This window comes from Danio rerio, chromosome 13, assembly GCF_052040795.2.
Source record: "Danio rerio strain M-AB ecotype USA chromosome 13, GRCz13ab, whole genome shotgun sequence".
NCBI classification, from domain to species: Eukaryota; Metazoa; Chordata; class Actinopteri; order Cypriniformes; family Danionidae; genus Danio; species Danio rerio.
In genome coordinates this window covers 50,266,530-50,283,850 of record NC_141033.1, presented here as the reverse complement: position 1 = coordinate 50,283,850, position 17,321 = coordinate 50,266,530, and the positions used below count along the sequence as shown (strand labels likewise).

The 17,321-nt window shown below is 39.1% G+C and overlaps 1 protein-coding gene across 7 annotated transcripts in view; it reads left to right on the top strand.

Annotated features, from left to right (window-relative positions):
• Nucleotides 1-17,321, top strand: part of acoxl (acyl-CoA oxidase like) — a 354,958-nt gene that overhangs the window by 45,773 nt on the left and 291,864 nt on the right. For all 7 annotated transcript variants that reach the window (XR_015506452.1, XR_015506450.1, XR_015506451.1 and 4 more), the window contains exons 12-13: nt 1,181-1,334; nt 16,108-16,197. Coding sequence is in view for 2 of the 7 variants with exons in the window: in XM_087279832.1 (XP_087135958.1) it covers nt 1,181-1,334; nt 16,108-16,197 (244 nt within the window). In the remaining 5 variants the exon portion in view is untranslated. The remainder of the gene's footprint in view (nt 1-1,180; nt 1,335-16,107; nt 16,198-17,321) is intronic.

Sequence of the window (17,321 nt, the reverse complement as noted above, 5' to 3'; positions counted from 1 at the left end):
TTCGATTCTAAAGTCACGATTCCATTCGATTTTCGATTATGAATAATTAATTAATTAATAACGAATTAATTATTAGTAGCCTACCGTTTAAACTACCTGACTTGCATGGTCTTTGTTTTACTCATAAACAAATCATACAGTAAATGAATAAAGGCAAGTTACACACATAATTACAACCTGTCAATCACTTTTTTCTGCGGGACTCGTGAATAGGCAGTGATCTGTGTCGTTATAAAGGCATCGGTAAAAAAGGTGCACAACCAACAGGAACCAGCCAACAGTATCTGAGGTGTTCGCTGAAATGACTGAGTACTTGTGTGAAAGTAAAAGATGGAAGCAGTCTACTGACCCGCTGACTGCCTTGACCCGCTGTCTCGAGCGCATGACAATGTGTGTGCGTCTGTATCTGTGTGTGAATGAGTGTGTGTGGTCACGTGATGTGTGTTTTCAGCGGTAGTGAGGAAGGAGGGCTGCTCAGAAATGCAACACGCCAGTGTGGATGTGGATCGTTGTTGTTTTAAAATGCCATTTAAAAACAAAGACCTATTAGTGTAAACAGGGCCTGAGTGTGTATTTTTCGCGAGGGGATTTGCAACGGGTGCGGGGCGGAGGATCGGGATGCGCCCATCGTCTATCATCCCAACCGTAATACGTACATAGCAGAGCTTGCAAACTGTGTTTTTTTGTTGACAACACGAACGTTGTCAACATAACTCACTGGAAATCCAAAATACTTCCACACCGGCGACTGAAAGAGGAGAGGATTTAAGCTCTGTCGACGGGTCTCCTGCTTCTGCAGTTTAACAAGCACTTCAACAAGCATGTTTTTTTCCCGCTTGGCAAGCCAAGCTAACGTGACATGGGGGCGTGGCAGCATCGACGATTCTATTTTTTGATTCGATAATCGAAGTTGAGCATGAATTTCGATTGATTTCGATTAAAAATCTAAATCGTGACACCCCTAATATATATATATATATATATATATATATATATATATATATATACACACACATGTCTTTCCAAACAGCTTGAAAAGTAGATTTTTCACCATAGGTGCCCTTTAATATTCCATTTCTCTATGAACTGCATCACAATACTAAAAAAAAAAAAAACGATCTCAGCTTCCATTTCATGCAGACTTTAAATTCACATGTGCATTCCTCTGTTTTGGTTGCAGATATGCAGCAGACTTGATGGACGATGCTTTATGTAAAGGTGAAGACCTCCAGAGTAACCGCGCTCTACAGGCGCTGGTAGCCGGACTCAAAGCCTACAGCACTTGGGCCAATGTTGCGTGTTTGCAGGACTGTCGTGAGTGCACAGGTGGCATGGTGAGTGTACATCTAGACATCCATGTCCTGTTGTGTCTAGACTTAATGGTGTCAAATACAAACATCCTGAGATGTCAGAAAATAACTCGCAGTGACATTTTGCGGACGGTCTCCTCTGTGCCAACTACCCACTTACAAAAATGACGAAACTCAGAAGTCAGACTTATTAGCCCTCCTGTTAAACTTGAATTCTTTGAAACTCCCTAATACAGTTTTTCATACACAAATGTATTATTATAAAGTACTATAAAGTTTTCCAACTGGCGAATGGCATGATCCAGCAGGCCCATGTCATATACAGTACAGATACTTAATAAATAACCCACTATAAATTAAAATAATTAATATGCTTTTTGTTTTCACAAGCTTTGGAGATGTGAAATGACATCAATGTTTTCAAAGTGCACTGCGAAGGGAGCACAATTGTAAACATGAAGACCGCTAAAACTGAACTGCAAAAATAGCTTGAAGGCAAATTACATCTAAGAGAGATGACCTTAATGCTTTTTTACTTTCATAATTCCAGCTTTGAATGTTAGAATGTTCTAAATGAATAGGACATAGAAGGGATAAGTGGGAACACAGCTAGAAACTATGCTTCTAACTACTGCTCCAGAGGTGTAGTTGCGAGTGCAAGTTTGCAACTCAGTTTGCGAATGTTTGTTGGAGCAACGGATTTAGGAAACGGCAAATTTACATTTACATTTAGTCATTTATCCGACGCTTTTATCCAAAGTGACTTACAAATGAGGACAAGGAAGCAATTTACACAACTATAAGAGCAACAATAAATAAGTGCTGTAGGAAAGTTTCAGGTATGTAAAGTGTAAGAAGCAAAACATTAGTAATTTTTTTTGCTGTAGTACAGTTAGCGGTGGAGCCAGAGAGGGAATTGCAGATTAGGAAGTGAAGTGGAGACTAAATAGTTGAGTTTTTAGTCGTTTCTTGAAGACAGCGAGTGACTCTGCCGTGCTGATGCATTTGTTCATTCCACCAACTGGGCAGATTGAACGCGAGAGTTCGGGAAAGTGATTTCTGGAGGGCACATACATCTGCAGAAGTGAGAGCAGATAAGAAGGAGCAAAGCCAGAAGTTGCTTTGTAGGCAAACATCAGAGCTTTGAATTTGATGCGAGCAGCAACTGGCAGCCAGTGCAAACGGATGAGCAGCGAAGTGACATGTGCTCTTTTAGATTCATTAAAGACCACTCGTGCTGCTGCGTTCTGGAGCAGCTGAAGAGGTTTGATAGAGTTAGCTGGAAGCCCGGCTAGTAGAGAGTTGCAATAGGCTAGTCTTGAGAGAACAAAAGCTTGAACAAGGAGTTGAGCTGCATGTTCAGATAGGAAGGGTCGGACCAAATCAACAAACTATGTTTGTTACGATGGAACTTGCGACCTCAGTTGGCCAATGATGGTTTTGGGAAACGCACTCCAGGTTAGGTTAATTAGGCAAGTTATTGTATAACGATGGTTTGTTCTGTAGAATATCGAAAAAAATATATAGCTTAAAGGGGCTAATAATATTGACCTTAAAATGATGTTTAAAAAAATAAAAACTGCTTTTATTCTAGCCAAAATAAAACAATTAAGACTTTCTCCAGAAGAAAAAATATCATCAGACATACTGTGAAAAATTCCTTGCTCTCTTAAACACCATTTGGGAAATATTTAAAAAGAAAAAAATTCTAAGAGGTGCTAATAATTTTGATTTCAACTGTAATATATTTTTAGTGTGTGCCATGCTTTATATGCTAAATTTTAGCACATTTTAATCTGCATTCTGCAATACTATGCATGCAGTATTTTATGCATTCATTGACTGTTGTTCGAGACATTAAATGATATTCTCAACACACAGTTTCATGCTTGTGTTGATTGTAGCTATTGCTGGTAAATGTTTAAAAGGCATGAAACCACAAGACTGATGTGTGCTGTAGTAAATAGCTCAGAGTATATCTTTGTTTTCACACGTCTGACATTAAATCCTTTTCTTCTCACGCAACACAAATCACACGGTTGGAAAGAAAACGGCACTTTTGCAGACTTTGAGATGGCTTTTTAAAACATGTCCCACTAATATATGGCATAAACAAATGAAATCATAAGGCAAACATTTTACTATGGTAAATCTTAATTGCTAAACCTTAGTACAGTAAATTAGGTATGTAAACAAATTAACATTTTTACAAGTTTAGTCGAAGAAATGTTGTATGAGCAAAAAATGGCTTTTCATTGAATATTAGCATGATTTTGCAAATGTAATATTTATTTTATACAACATTTACATAAACAACAACAAGTTTATTCTTTTTAATTACATTTTAGACATATATTGTCTGTTTTGATCTATATTTTACCAATGGAAATAGTGAAGTATCAAACTTTAAAAATCAATTTAGGGAGCCAATTTTACCCTTCATGGAAAAAGATTATTAAATGTGGTTACAAAATAATAATTTCTATTTAACATATCAATGTAACTAAAATCATAAAACAATTAAATAAGAGTTGAGATTGAATAAAAAATATAAAACTATTTTCTTGTTTATTCTCATCCTGTACAAAAAATACATTTATAAACAGCTGAAAGACGGATTAAATATATTAAAAATTCAAATACAAATTAAAGCTGCAAGCAGCGATGATAGGGACCTCGCACCCGGGCTCATCGCCGCCCGGTGACCTTACGATGACAGAGAACAACGAACAATATTAATTTAAGCCAATATATAAAAAAAGATCTAAGAAAATCACAGATTTATGCCAAACTTCCTCCTGTCAGCAGGTGGCGCTATAACTGTGACTTAAGATTGGCATGTAGATGTCTTCCGGAGAGGAATCTTATCAACCATGTGAAGTTTCAGGCACATGGGACATTGTGTGGCTGAGTTATAAGCCAAACTACCTTCTGCCAGCAGGTGGCGTTATGACTGACTCAATATTGTTATGTGGATGTGTTCAGGAGATGACTTTTATCAACCATGTGAAGTTTCAGGCAGATCAGAGATTGTGTGGTTGAGTTATAAGAAATTCCTGTTCCATGGCGAAGCGTTGAGGTTTGTCATGCAGCCACGGACACGCGCTTCTGCAAAATCTCTAGATCTTCACAATATATCATCGCTAGAGCTTTTAAATAACATCACTCAAATTTGGTGCTGATATAATAAAGTTTGCGGAAGGAGTATATTACAATTTAAAACTTTTCATTTCCTGTGGCCAGCAGGTGGCACTATAACTGTAACTGGATATCGGCACGTAAACCTTTTCAGGTCGGGACTGTTATTAAATGTGTGAATTTTGAGGCAGATCTGATAATGCATGCCAGAGTTATAACGACTTCCTGTTTTGTGGCGAATCATCAAAGTTTGTAAGGCCACCACGGACACGCCCATCGATGAAAACTCTAAAGCTTCGCAATTTAACATCACCAAGGCTTTAAGATGACAAAACCCAATTTTGGTGTTTATCAGATAAAATCCCTAGGAGGAGTTCGTTAAAATACAACACCTGAAAATGGCAAAAGCGCCACTTTTTCGCCATAGGAAGTTAAAAATATCCGACTTCCTGTTGGGTTTGAGATATGGCTCCAAGAGACTTTTTCGTATGTTTTGCCATGTTTGAGGTGTGTGCCAATTTTTGTGCATGTGCGTGATTCGTAGATCGGGGGCTCGTCCGTTTAATTTTTCTAGGTGGCGCTGTCGAGTCATATTGCCACACCCACTTCAATATTGTTATGGGGATGTGTTCAGGGGAGGACTTTTATCAATTATGTGAAGTTTCAGGCAGATCGGACATTGTGTGGTTGTGTTCTAAGGACTTCCTGTTCCATGGCGAAGCGTTGAGGTTTGTCATACCGCCACGGACACGCCCCTCTTCGAAAACTCTAGATCTCTACAATATATCATCGCTAGAGCTTTCAGATGACATCACTTAATTTTGGTGCTGATACGATAAAATTTGTGGGAGGAGTTTGTTACTCCGTAAATCATGCCATTTCCTGTGGCCAGCAGGTGGCGCTATAACTGTATCTGGATATCAGCAGGTAAACGTGTTCAGGTCAGGACGCTTATCAAGCGTGTGAATTTTGAGGCACATCTGATAATGCATGCCTGAGTTATAACGACTTCCTGTTTTGTGACGAATCGTCAAAGTTTGCGAGGCCGCCACGGACACGCCCATCAACGAAAACTCTAAAGCTTCGCAATTTAACATCGCCAAGGCCTTTAGATGACAAAACCCAATTTTGGTGTCGATCAGATAAAATCCCTAGGAGGAGTTCGTTAAAATACAACGCCTGGAAATGGCAAAAACGCCACTTTTTCGCCGCAGGAAGTTAAAAATATCCGACTTCCTGTTGGGTTTGAGATATGGCTCCAAGAGACTTTTTCGTATGTTTTGGCATGTTTGAGGTGTGTGCCAATTTTCGTGCATGTGCGTGATTCGTAGATCGGGGGCTCGTCCGTATAATTTTTCTAGGTGGCGCTGTCGAGTCATTTTGCCACACCCACTTCCGAGACCCATAATAAACGTAAATTTTCGCCACTTCTGAGGCGTGTGCAAAGTTCCGTGAGTTTTCGGGCATGTTTAGCCCCTCAAAATCGCGATTCATTCCGGAAAAGAATAATAATAATTAAAGCTGCAAGCAGCGATGATAGGGACCTCGCACCCGGGCTCACCGCCGCCCGGTGACCTTACGATGACAGAGAACAGCGAACAATAATAATTTAAGCCAATATATAAAAAAAGATCTAAGAAAATCACAGATTTATGCCAAACTTCCTCCTGTCAGCAGGTGGCGCTATAACTGTGACTTAAGATTGGCATGTAGATGTCTTCCGGAGAAGAATGTTATCAACCATGTGAAGTTTCAGGCACATGGGACATTGTGTGGCTGAGTTATAAGCCAAACTACCTTCTGCCAGCAGGTGGCGTTATGACTGACTCAATATTGTTATGTGGATGTGTTCAGGAGCAGACTTTTATCAACCATGTGAAGTTTCAGGCAGATCAGAGATTGTGTGGAGATTGTGTTTTAAGACAAACTACATTCTGCCAGCAGGTGGCGCTATGAAAGACTCAATATTATTATGTAGATGTGTTTAGGAGAGGACTTTCATCAATCATGTGAAGTTTCAGGCAGATTGGACATTGTGTGGCCGAGTTACAAGCCAAAATTTCTTCTGACAGCAGGTGGCGCTATGACTGACTCAATATTGTTATGTGGATGTGTTCAGGAGAGGACTTTTATCAATCATGTGAAGTTTCAGGCAGATTGGACATTGTGTGGCCGAGTTACAAGCCAAACTACCTTCTGCCAGCAGGTGGCGCTATGACTGACTCAATATTTTTATGTGGATGTGTTCAGGAGAGGACTTTTATCAATCATGTGAAGTTTCAGGCAGATCAGACATTGTGTGGTTGAGTTATAAGAAATTCCTGTTCCATGGCGAAGCGTTGAGGTTTGTCATGCCACCACAGACACGCCCCTCTGCAAAAACTCTAGATCTTCACAATATATCATCGCTAGAGCTTTCAGATTACACCACTCTATTTTGGTGCTGATACGGGAAAGTTTGTGGAAGGAGTTTGTTACAGTGTCAAACATGTAATTTCCTGTGGCCAGCAGGTGGCGCTATAACTGTAACTAGATATCGGCACGTAAACCTGATCAGGTCAGGACTGTTATTAAATGTGTGAATTTTGAGGCAGATCGAATATTGCATGCCAGTTATAAAGACTTCCTGTTTTGTGGCGAATCATCAAAGTTTGCGAGGCCGCCACGGATACGCCCATCGATGAAAACTCTAAAGCTTCGCAATTTAACATCACCAAGGCTTTAAGATGACAAAACCCAATTTTGGTAATTATCAGATAAAATCCCTAGGAGGAGTTCGTTAAAATACAATGCCTGAAAATGGCAAAAGCGCCACTTTTTCGCCACAGGAAGTTAAAAATATCCGACTTCCTGTTGGGTTTGAGATATGGCTCCAAGAGACTTTTTCGTATGTTTTGCCATGTTTGAGGTGTGTGCCAATTTTTGTGCATGTGCGTGAATCGTAGATCGGGGGCTCGTCCGTTTAATTTTTCTAGGTGGCGCTGTCGAGTCATTTTGCCACGCCCACTTCAATATTTTTATGTGGATGTGTTCAAGAGATGACGTTTATCAACCATGTGAAGTTTCAGGCAGATCGGACATTGTGTGGTTGTGTTATAAGGACTTCCTGTTCCATGGCGAAGCGTTGAGGTTTGTCATGCCACCACAGACACGCCCCTCTGCAAAAACTCTAGATCTTCACAATATATCATCGCTAGAGCTTTCAGATGACTCCACTCTATTTTGGTGCTGATACGGAAAAGTTTGTGGTAGGAGATTGTTACAGTGTCAAACATGTAATTTCCTGTGGCCAGCAGGTGGCGCTATAACTGTAACTGGATATCGGCACGTAAACCTGATCAGGTCAGGACTGTTATGAAATGTGTGAATTTTGAGGCAGATCTGATAATGCATGCCTGAGTTATAAAGACTTCCTGTTTTGTGGCGAATCATCAAAGTTTGCGAGGCCGCCACGGACACGCCCATCGACAAAAACTCTAAAGCTTCGCAATTTAACATCACCAAGGCTTTAAGATGACAAAACCCAATTTTGGTGTTTATCAGATAAAATCCCTAGGAGGAGTTCGTTAAAATACAACGCCTGAAAATGGCAAAAGCGCCACTTTTTTGCCACAGGAAGTTAAAAATATCTGACTTCCTGTTGGGTTTGAGATATGGATCCAAGAGACTTTTTCGTATGTTTTGCCATGTTTGAGGTGTGTGCCAATTTTTGTGCATGTGCGTGATTCGTAGAGCGGGGGCTCGTCCGTTTAATTTTTCTAGGTGGCGCTGTCGAGTCATTTTGCCACGCCCACTTCAATATTGTTTTGTAAATGTGTTCAAGAGATGACGTTTATCAACCATGTGAAGTTTCAGGCAGATCGGACATTGTGTGGTTGTGTTATAAGGACTTTCTGTTCCATGGCGAAGCGTTGAGGTTTGTCATGCCGCCACAGACACGCCCCTCGACGAAAACTCTAGATCTTCACAATATATCATCGCTAGAGCTTTCAGATAACACCACTCAATTTTGGTGTTGATACGATAAAATTTGTGGAAGGAGTTTATAACTCCGTAAATCATGTCATTTCCTGTGGCCAGCAGGTGGCGCTGTAACTGTATCTGGATATCGGCATGTAAACGTGTTCAGGTCAGGACTTTTATTAAATGTGTGAATTTTGAGGCAGATCTGATAATGCATGCCTGAGTTATAACGACTTCCTGTTTTGTGGCGAATCGTCAAAGTTTGCGAGGCCGCCACGGACACGCCCATCGACGAAAACTCTAAAGCTTCGCAATTTAACATCGCCAAGGCCTTTAGATGACAAAACCCAATTTTGGTGTCGATCGGATAAAATCCCTAGGAGGAGTTCGTTAAAATACAACGCCTGGAAATGGCAAAAACGCCACTTTTTCGCCGCAGGAAGTTAAAAATATCCAACTTCCTGTTGGGTTTGAGATATGGCTCCAAGAGACTTTTTCGTATGTTTTGGTGTGTTTGAGGTGTGTGCCAATTTTCGTGCATGTGCGTGATTTGTGGATCGGGGGCTCGTCCGTTTAATTTTTCTAGGTGGCGCTGTCGAGTCATTTTGCCACGCCCACTTTCAAAGCCCATAACAAACGTAAATTTTCGCCACTTCTGAGGCGTGTGCAAAGTTGCGTGAGTTTTCGGGCATGTTTAGCCCCTCAAAACCGCGATTCATTCCGCGGAAGAAGTCGGAAGAATAATAATAATAAACGGAGCAATTCCAATAGGGCCTTGCACCGTTCGGTGCTCGGTCCCTAATTAAAGCTGCAAGCAGCGATGATAGGGACCTCGCACCCGGGCTCACCGCCACCCAGTGGCCTCAAGATGACAGAGAAGAGTGAACAACAATAATTTAAGCCAATATAAATAAAGAACCTGGGAAAATCACAGATTTATGCCAAACTTCCTCCTGTCAGCAGGTGGCGCTATAACTGTGACTTAAGATTGGCATGTAGATGTCTTCAGGAGAGGAATCTTATCAACCATGTGAGTTTTCAGGCAGGTCAGACATTGTGTGGCTGAGTTATAAGGCAAACTTCCTTCTGCCACCAGATGGCACTATGCCAGACTTATTATTGTTATGTGGATGTGTTCAGGAGAGGACTTTTATCAACCATGTGAAGTTTCAGGCAGATCGGACTTTGTGTGGTTGAGTTATAATGCAAACTACCATCTGCCAGTAGGTGGCGCTGTAACTGTGACTTAAGATTGGCATGTAGATGCCTTTAGTAATGGAATTTAATCAACCATGTGAAGTTTCAGGCAAATCAGACATTGTTTGGCTGAAATATAAGCCAAACTACCTTCTGCCAGCAGGTGGCGCAATGACTGACTCAATATTGTTATGTAGATGTGTTCAGGAGAAGACTTTTATCAACCATGTGAAGTTTCAGGCAGATCGGATATTGTGTGGCTGAGTTATAAGCAAAACTACCTTCTGTCACTAGGTGGCGCTATAACTGACTCAATATTGGCACGTATATGTGTTCAGGAGAGGACTTTTATCAACCCTGTGAAGTTTCAGGCAGATCGGACATTGTGTGGTTGAGGTATAAGGACTTTTTGTTCCATGGCGAAGCGTTGAGGTTTGTCATGCCGCCACGGACACGCCCCTCTGCAAAAACTCTAGATCTTCACAATATATCATCGCTAAAGCTTTCAGATGACACCACTCAAATTTGGTGCTGATACGATAAAATTTGTGAGAGGAGTTCGTTACAGTGTAAAACATGTCATTTCCTGTGGCCAGCAGGTGGCGCTATAACTGTATCTGGATATCGGCATGTAAACGTGTTCAGGTGAGGACTCTTATCAAACGTGTGAATTTTGAGGCAGATCGGATAATGCATGCCTGAGTTATAGTGACTTCCTGTTTTGTGGCGAATCGTCAAAGTTTGCGAGGCCGCCACGGACACGCCCATCGACGAAAACTCTAAAGCTTCGCAATTTAACATCGCCAAGGCCTTTACATGACAAAACCCAATTTTGGTGTCGATCGGATAAAATCCCTAGGAGGAGTTCGTTAAAATACAACGCCTGGAAATGGCAAAAATGCCACTTTTTCGCCGCAGGAAGTCAAAAATATCCAACTTCCTGTTGGGTTTGAGATATGGCTCCAAGAGACTTTTTCGTATGTTTTGGTGTGTTTGAGGTGTGTGCCAATTTTCGTGCATGTGCGTGATTCGTGGATCGGGGGCTCGTCGATTTAATTTTTCTAGGTGGCGCTGTCGAGTTATTTTGCCACGCCCACTTCCGAGACCCATAACAAACGTAAATTTTCGCCACTTCTGAGGTGTGTGCAAAGTTTCGTGAGTTTTCGGGCATGTTTAGCCCCTCAAAACTGCGATTCATTCCGCGGAAGAAGTCGGAAGAATAATAATAATAAACGGAGCAATTCCAATAGGGCCTTGCACCGTTCGGTGCTCGGTCCCTAATAATAATAAAAAACGGAGCAATTCCAATAGGGCCTACGCACCGTTTCGGTGCTCGGTCCCTAATAATTAAAGCTGCAAGCAGCGATGATAGGGACCTCGCACCCGGGCTCACCGCCGCCCGGTGGCATCAGGATGACAGAGAACAGCGAACAGTAATAATTTAAGCCGATTTATTAAAAATATCTGAGAAAATCACAGATCTATGCCAAACTTCCTCCTGTCAGCAAGTGGCGCTATAACTGTGACTCATGATTGGCATGTAGATGTCTTCAGGAGAGGAAACTTATCAACCATGTGAAGTTTTAGGCAGATCGGACATTGTTTGGCTGAGTTATGAGCCAAACTGCCTTTTGTCAGCAGGTGGCGCTAAGACAGACTCAATGTTGTTATGTAGATGTGTTCAGGGGGTGACTTTTATTAACCTTGTGATGTTTCAGGCAGATCGGAGTTTGTGTGGTTGAGTTATAAGCCAATCTACCTTCTGCCAGCAGGTGGCGCTATGACTGACTCAATATTGTTATGTAGATGTGTTCAGGAGAGGACTTTTATCAATCATGTGAAGTTTTAGGCAGATCAGACATTGTGTGGTTGAGTTATAATAACTTCCTGTTCCATGGCGAAGCGTTGAGGTTTGTCATGCCACCACAGACACGCCCCTCTGCAAAAACTCTAGATCTTCACAATATATCATCGCTAGAGCTTTCAGATGACACCACTCTATTTTGGTGCTGATACGGGAAAGTTTGTGGAAGGAGTTTGTTACAGTGTCAAACATGTCATTTCCTGTAGCCAGCAGGTGGCGCTATAACTGTAACTGGATATCGGCACGTAAACCTGTTCAGGTCAGGACTGTTATTAAATGTGTGAATTTTGAGGCAGATCGAATGATGCATGCCTGAGTTATAACGACTTCCTGTTTTGTGGCGAATCATCAACGTTTGCGAGGCTGCCACGGACACAGCCATCGATGAAAACTCTAAAGCTTCGCAATTTAACATCACCAAGGCTTTAAGATGGCAAAACCCAATTTTGGTGTCAATCAGATAAAATCCCTAGGAGGAGTTCGTTAAAATACAACGCCTAGAAATGGCAAAAGAGCCACTTTTTAGCCGCAGGAAGTTAAAAATATCCGACTTCCTGTTGAGTTTGAGATATGGCTCCAAGAGACTTTTTCATATGTTTTGGCATGTTTGAGGTGTGTGCCAATTTTTGTGCATGTGCGTGATTTGTAGATCGGGGGCTCGTCCGTTTAATTTTTATATGTATTCAGGAGAGGAATTTAATTAACCATGTGAAGTTTCAGGCTGATCGGAATTTGTGTGGTTAAGTTTTAAGGACTTCATGTTTCATGGCGAAGCGTTGAGGTTTGTCATGCCACCACAAACACGCCCCTCTGCGAAAACTCTAGATCTTCACAATATATCATCGCTAAAGCTTTCAGATAACAACCAACCAAATTTGGTGCTGACACGAAAAAATTTGTGGGATGAGTTTATTACTCTGTAAATCATGACATTTCCTGTGGCCAGCAGGTGGCGCTATAACTGCAACTGGATTTTGGCATGTTCTGGTCTGGACTTATATTAAACATGTGAATTTTGAGGCAGATCGGATAATGCATGCCTGAGATATAATGACTTCCGGTTTTGTGGCGAATCAAAGTTTGCGAGGCCGCCACAGACACGCCCATCGACAAAACCTCTAAAGCTTCGCAATTTAACATCGCCAAGGCCTTTAGATGACAAAACCCAATTTTGGTGTCGATCGGATAAAATGCCTTGGAGGAGTTCGTTAAGATACAACGCCTGGAAATGGCAAAAATACCACTTATTTGCCGCAGGAAGTTAAAAATATCCGACTTCCTGTTGGGTTTGAGTTATGGCTCCAAGAGACTTTTTTGTATGTTTTGACGTGTTTGAGGTGTGTGCCAGTTTTCGTGCATGTGCATGATTCGTAGATCAGGGGCTCTTCCGTTTAATTTTTATAGGTGGCGCTGTAGAGTCATTTTGCCACGCCCACTTCAATATTGTTATGGGGATGTGTTCAGGAGAGGACTTGTATCAACTATGTGAAGTTTCAGGCAGATCGGACTTTGTGTGGTTGAGTTATAAGGACTTCCTGTTCCATGGCGAAGCGTTGAGGTTTGTCATGCCGCCACGGACAGGCCATTCTCCGAAAACTCTAGATCTTCACAATATAACATCGCTAGAGCTTTCAGATAACACCACCAAATTTTGGTGCTGATATGATAAAATTTGTGGGAGGAGTTTGTGACTCTTTAAAATCATGTCATTTCCTGTGGCCAGCAGGTGGCGCTATAACTGTATCTGGATATTGGCATGTAAACGTGTTCAGGTCAGGACTCTTATCAAGCGTGTGAATTTTGAGGCAGATCGGATAATGCATGCCTGAGTTATAACGACTTCCTGTTTTGTGGCGAATTGTCAAAGTTTGCGAGGCCGCCACAGACACGCCCATCGACGAAAACTCTAAAGCTTCGCAATTTAACATCGCCCATGCCTTTAGATGATAAAACCCAATTTTGGTGTCGATCGGATAAAATCCCTAGGAGGAGTTCGTTAAAATACAACGCCTGAAAATGGCAAAAATGCCACTTTTTCGCCGCAGGAAGTTAAAAATATCTGACTTCCTGTTGGGTTTGACATATGGCTCCAAGAGACTTTTTCGTATATTTTGGCATGTTTGAGGTGTGTGCCAATTTTCGTGCATGTGCGTGATTCGTGGATCGGGGGCTCGTCCGTTTAATTTTTCTAGGTGGCGCTGTCGAGTCATTTTGCCACACCCACTTCCGAGACCCATAATAAACGTAAATTTTCGCCACTTCTGAGGCGTGTGCAAAGTTTCGTGAGTTTTCGGGCATGTTTAGCCCCTTAAAATCGCGATTCATTCCGGAAAAGAATAATAATAATAATAATAATAAACGGAGCAATTCCAATAGGGCCTTGCACCGTTCGGTGCTCGGTCCCTAATAATAATAATAATAAACGGAGCAATTCCAATAGGGCCTTGCACCGTTCGGTGCTCGGTCCCTAAAAATCTAATTATATATATACATACATACATACATATATATATATATATATATATATATATATATATATATATATATATATATATATATACAAATATTTTTGCACCTCAATTTATTGTCATACTGTACAAAAAATAATCATCAATTTTACAACAGCTAAACATCAAAGTATATAAAAATATTTTATCATGTCAATTTTTTCATCATGCAAAAGTACAAAAATATTAATCTATAAACAGCTAAAAATCTAACTAAATATATATAAAAATATGTTCTTACTTTCATGTATTTTCATGCTTTACAAAAACAAAATTACATTTAAAGACAGTTATAAAATTAATTAAATGTGTAAATGATATTTTTTCACTTCCATTTATTATCATGCTATATAATTTTTTTTATTTAAAAACAGCTAAAAATTTAATTAAATATATAAATAATATTTTCTCACTTCTGTTTATTACCGTGCTAAATGATTTAATTAAAAAAGCAGCTAAAAATATAATATATATATATATATATATATATATATATATATATATATATATATATATATATATATATATATATATATATATATATGCATATGTATGTAGTTTATATAACTTCATAGAAGTTTCTCACTTTAACTCATTATGTTGTACAAAAACAAATTGCATTTAAAGCAGCTAAAAATGTTTTTAAATGTATAAAAAATAGTTTCTCACTTTCGTTTATTATCATCCTGTACAAAAAATACATTTAAAAACGACAAAAAATCTTAATAAATATATAAAAAATATTTTCATGCTTCCATTTATTATCATGCTGTACAAAAAATAAATTACATTTAAAAACAGTTAAAAATGATATAAATATATCTATAAAATATGTTCTCTCTTTCATTTATTTTCATGCTGTACAAAAACATAAATTACATTTAAAACAGCTAAAAATCTAATAATATACAGTTGAAATCAGATTTTTATATATATAATTATCCTGCAAAAAATCATTTATAAACTGCCAAAAAAACAGATTAAATATATTAAAAAAATTAGCACTTTCATTTATCATCATGGTGTACAGAAATACATTTTAAAAACAACTACAAATCTAATTATATATATATATATATATATATATATATATATATATATATATATATATATATATATACAAATATGTAAATATTTTCTCACTTTCATTTATTTTCATGCTTTACAAAAACATAAATTACATTTAAAACAGCTAAAAATCTAATAAAATATATTCAAAAATATTTTCTCACTTGAATTTATTGCCATGCTGTGCAAAAATAAATAAACTAATTTACAATAGATAAACATTTTATTAAATACATAAAGATGTTTTATTACTTTTATTATCATGCTCTACAAAAATACATTTATAAACAGCTAAAAAACTAAATACATATGAAAAAAATATGTTCTCGCTTCCATTTATTATCATGCTGTACAGAAAATACTAAAAAGCTACAAATCTAATATATATATATATATATATATTATAAATTCATTCATTCATTTTCTTTTCGGCTTAGTCCCTTTATTAATCTGGGGTCACCATCGCAGAATAAACCGCCAATTTATCCAGCACATGGTTTACACAAAGGATGCCCTTCCAGCCGCAACCCAACACTGGGAAACACCTATACATTTTTGCATTCACAACCATACACTATGGCCTATAATGTATGTGTACGCTATTTAGCTTATCTAGCTTACCTATAGCGCATGTGTTTGGACTGTGGGGAAACCGGCGCACCCAGAGGAAACCTGTACAAAAAATACATTGAAAACCAGCTAAAAACCAAATAAAATATATATAGAATAAAAAATTCTCAATTTCATTTATTATCATGCTGGATGGCACTAAAATAATCTTATCTTAATGACAAATAATCACTATTTCAACTATTATTATAACGGCAGAAGTATATCTCTGTGATTCTAAAATAAAATGAATGCTTAATAGAGGAGTTCAGATCACTTTTGTTCACACAGATGCATCATTAACACTGTACTTTGCTCCATTTATTACATAAAACATCAAGTGTGTGATTTTCCATTAAAAAGCGTCCATAAACGCATCTCATAACATCAGACTGTATTGTGACAGGCTTTATCCCACTGAAACATGACCTGTGGTTGATTTTCCCCCCAGGGCTTCATGATGGAGAACCGTATCCCGTCTCTAAAGTGCGATTCGGACGTCTTTGTCACATTTGAGGGTGACAACATGGTCATGCTTCAGGTATTCATAATCACTATGTAACAAGATGACACAGCACAACTAATGCACTCATAAAACTGGCCAGCAAGTATTGAGGGCAACAAGAAAAAAACTTGGTCACAAGGGTCATGTTTATTACCATCTTTTTTTCCTCAAGGTTGTTATTTGTTTTCCCACTTATTTTGGAGATACTCCCTTAATATAGTCCAATATCACATTTAAATGCCCATGTTCTGACAAAACAAGGCGAGAGTAAACAGAAAAACACTGAGATGTCTACACCATGACTGCTCGGAGGGGGAAAATAGACAAGCGGCGATTCTTTTGCTAAATACAAACTGTGTCCGACAAACTAAATCGAATTAAGTCGATTATGAAGGCATCAGAATAAAGGGGCTCATTTTGATGCTGCCTCACGCTGTCGAACGTGCCAGTGTATCGTGGGACTGCTTATTAAGGTAATTAGGTCGGCTTTGGGATCTATTATATGCTGGTTCATCCATTACATGCGTAAAACGACACGCATGCACACACACACAACATGCGTGGAAACTCGAGCACAACGTCTGCATTCACTGCTCGACTAGGCCTAAAGACATGTATTTTCTGCTGGAATTAGATTATCTCCTTTAGGACCAAAATAAAGTCATGCAGTTGAATCCCTGGAAACAGGCTGATGCTTTTTGTCATTTTAAAACATTCATTTATTCATTTTAGTCCCTTATATATCAGGGGTCGCCACTGCAGAATGAACCGCCAACTATTCCAGCATATGTTTTACCAGCCTGATCTCACGAGGAAAGTTTAGTGGCTAATTTGTATGAATTCGTACGAGTTCAGTCGTACGAAAATGTATGATTTTAAAAAGGAGGGATGGCATCCAACCCCGCCCCTAAACACAACCGTCTTTCGGTGATGAGCAAATCATACTAAATTGTACGAATTAGTTCGTACTAGGGATGCTTATTTCAGTTAACTTTGCTAACCGACAACCGCAGCTTGTTAATCGAATATTTAACTGGTTACAGGTCAGAATAATATTAAATCATTATTAAATTAAAAAAAATATATATATATATTGTCTATTTTATGTCTGACACATTTAATATTGCATTTTAAAATACTGATTTAACATGAAACACTGC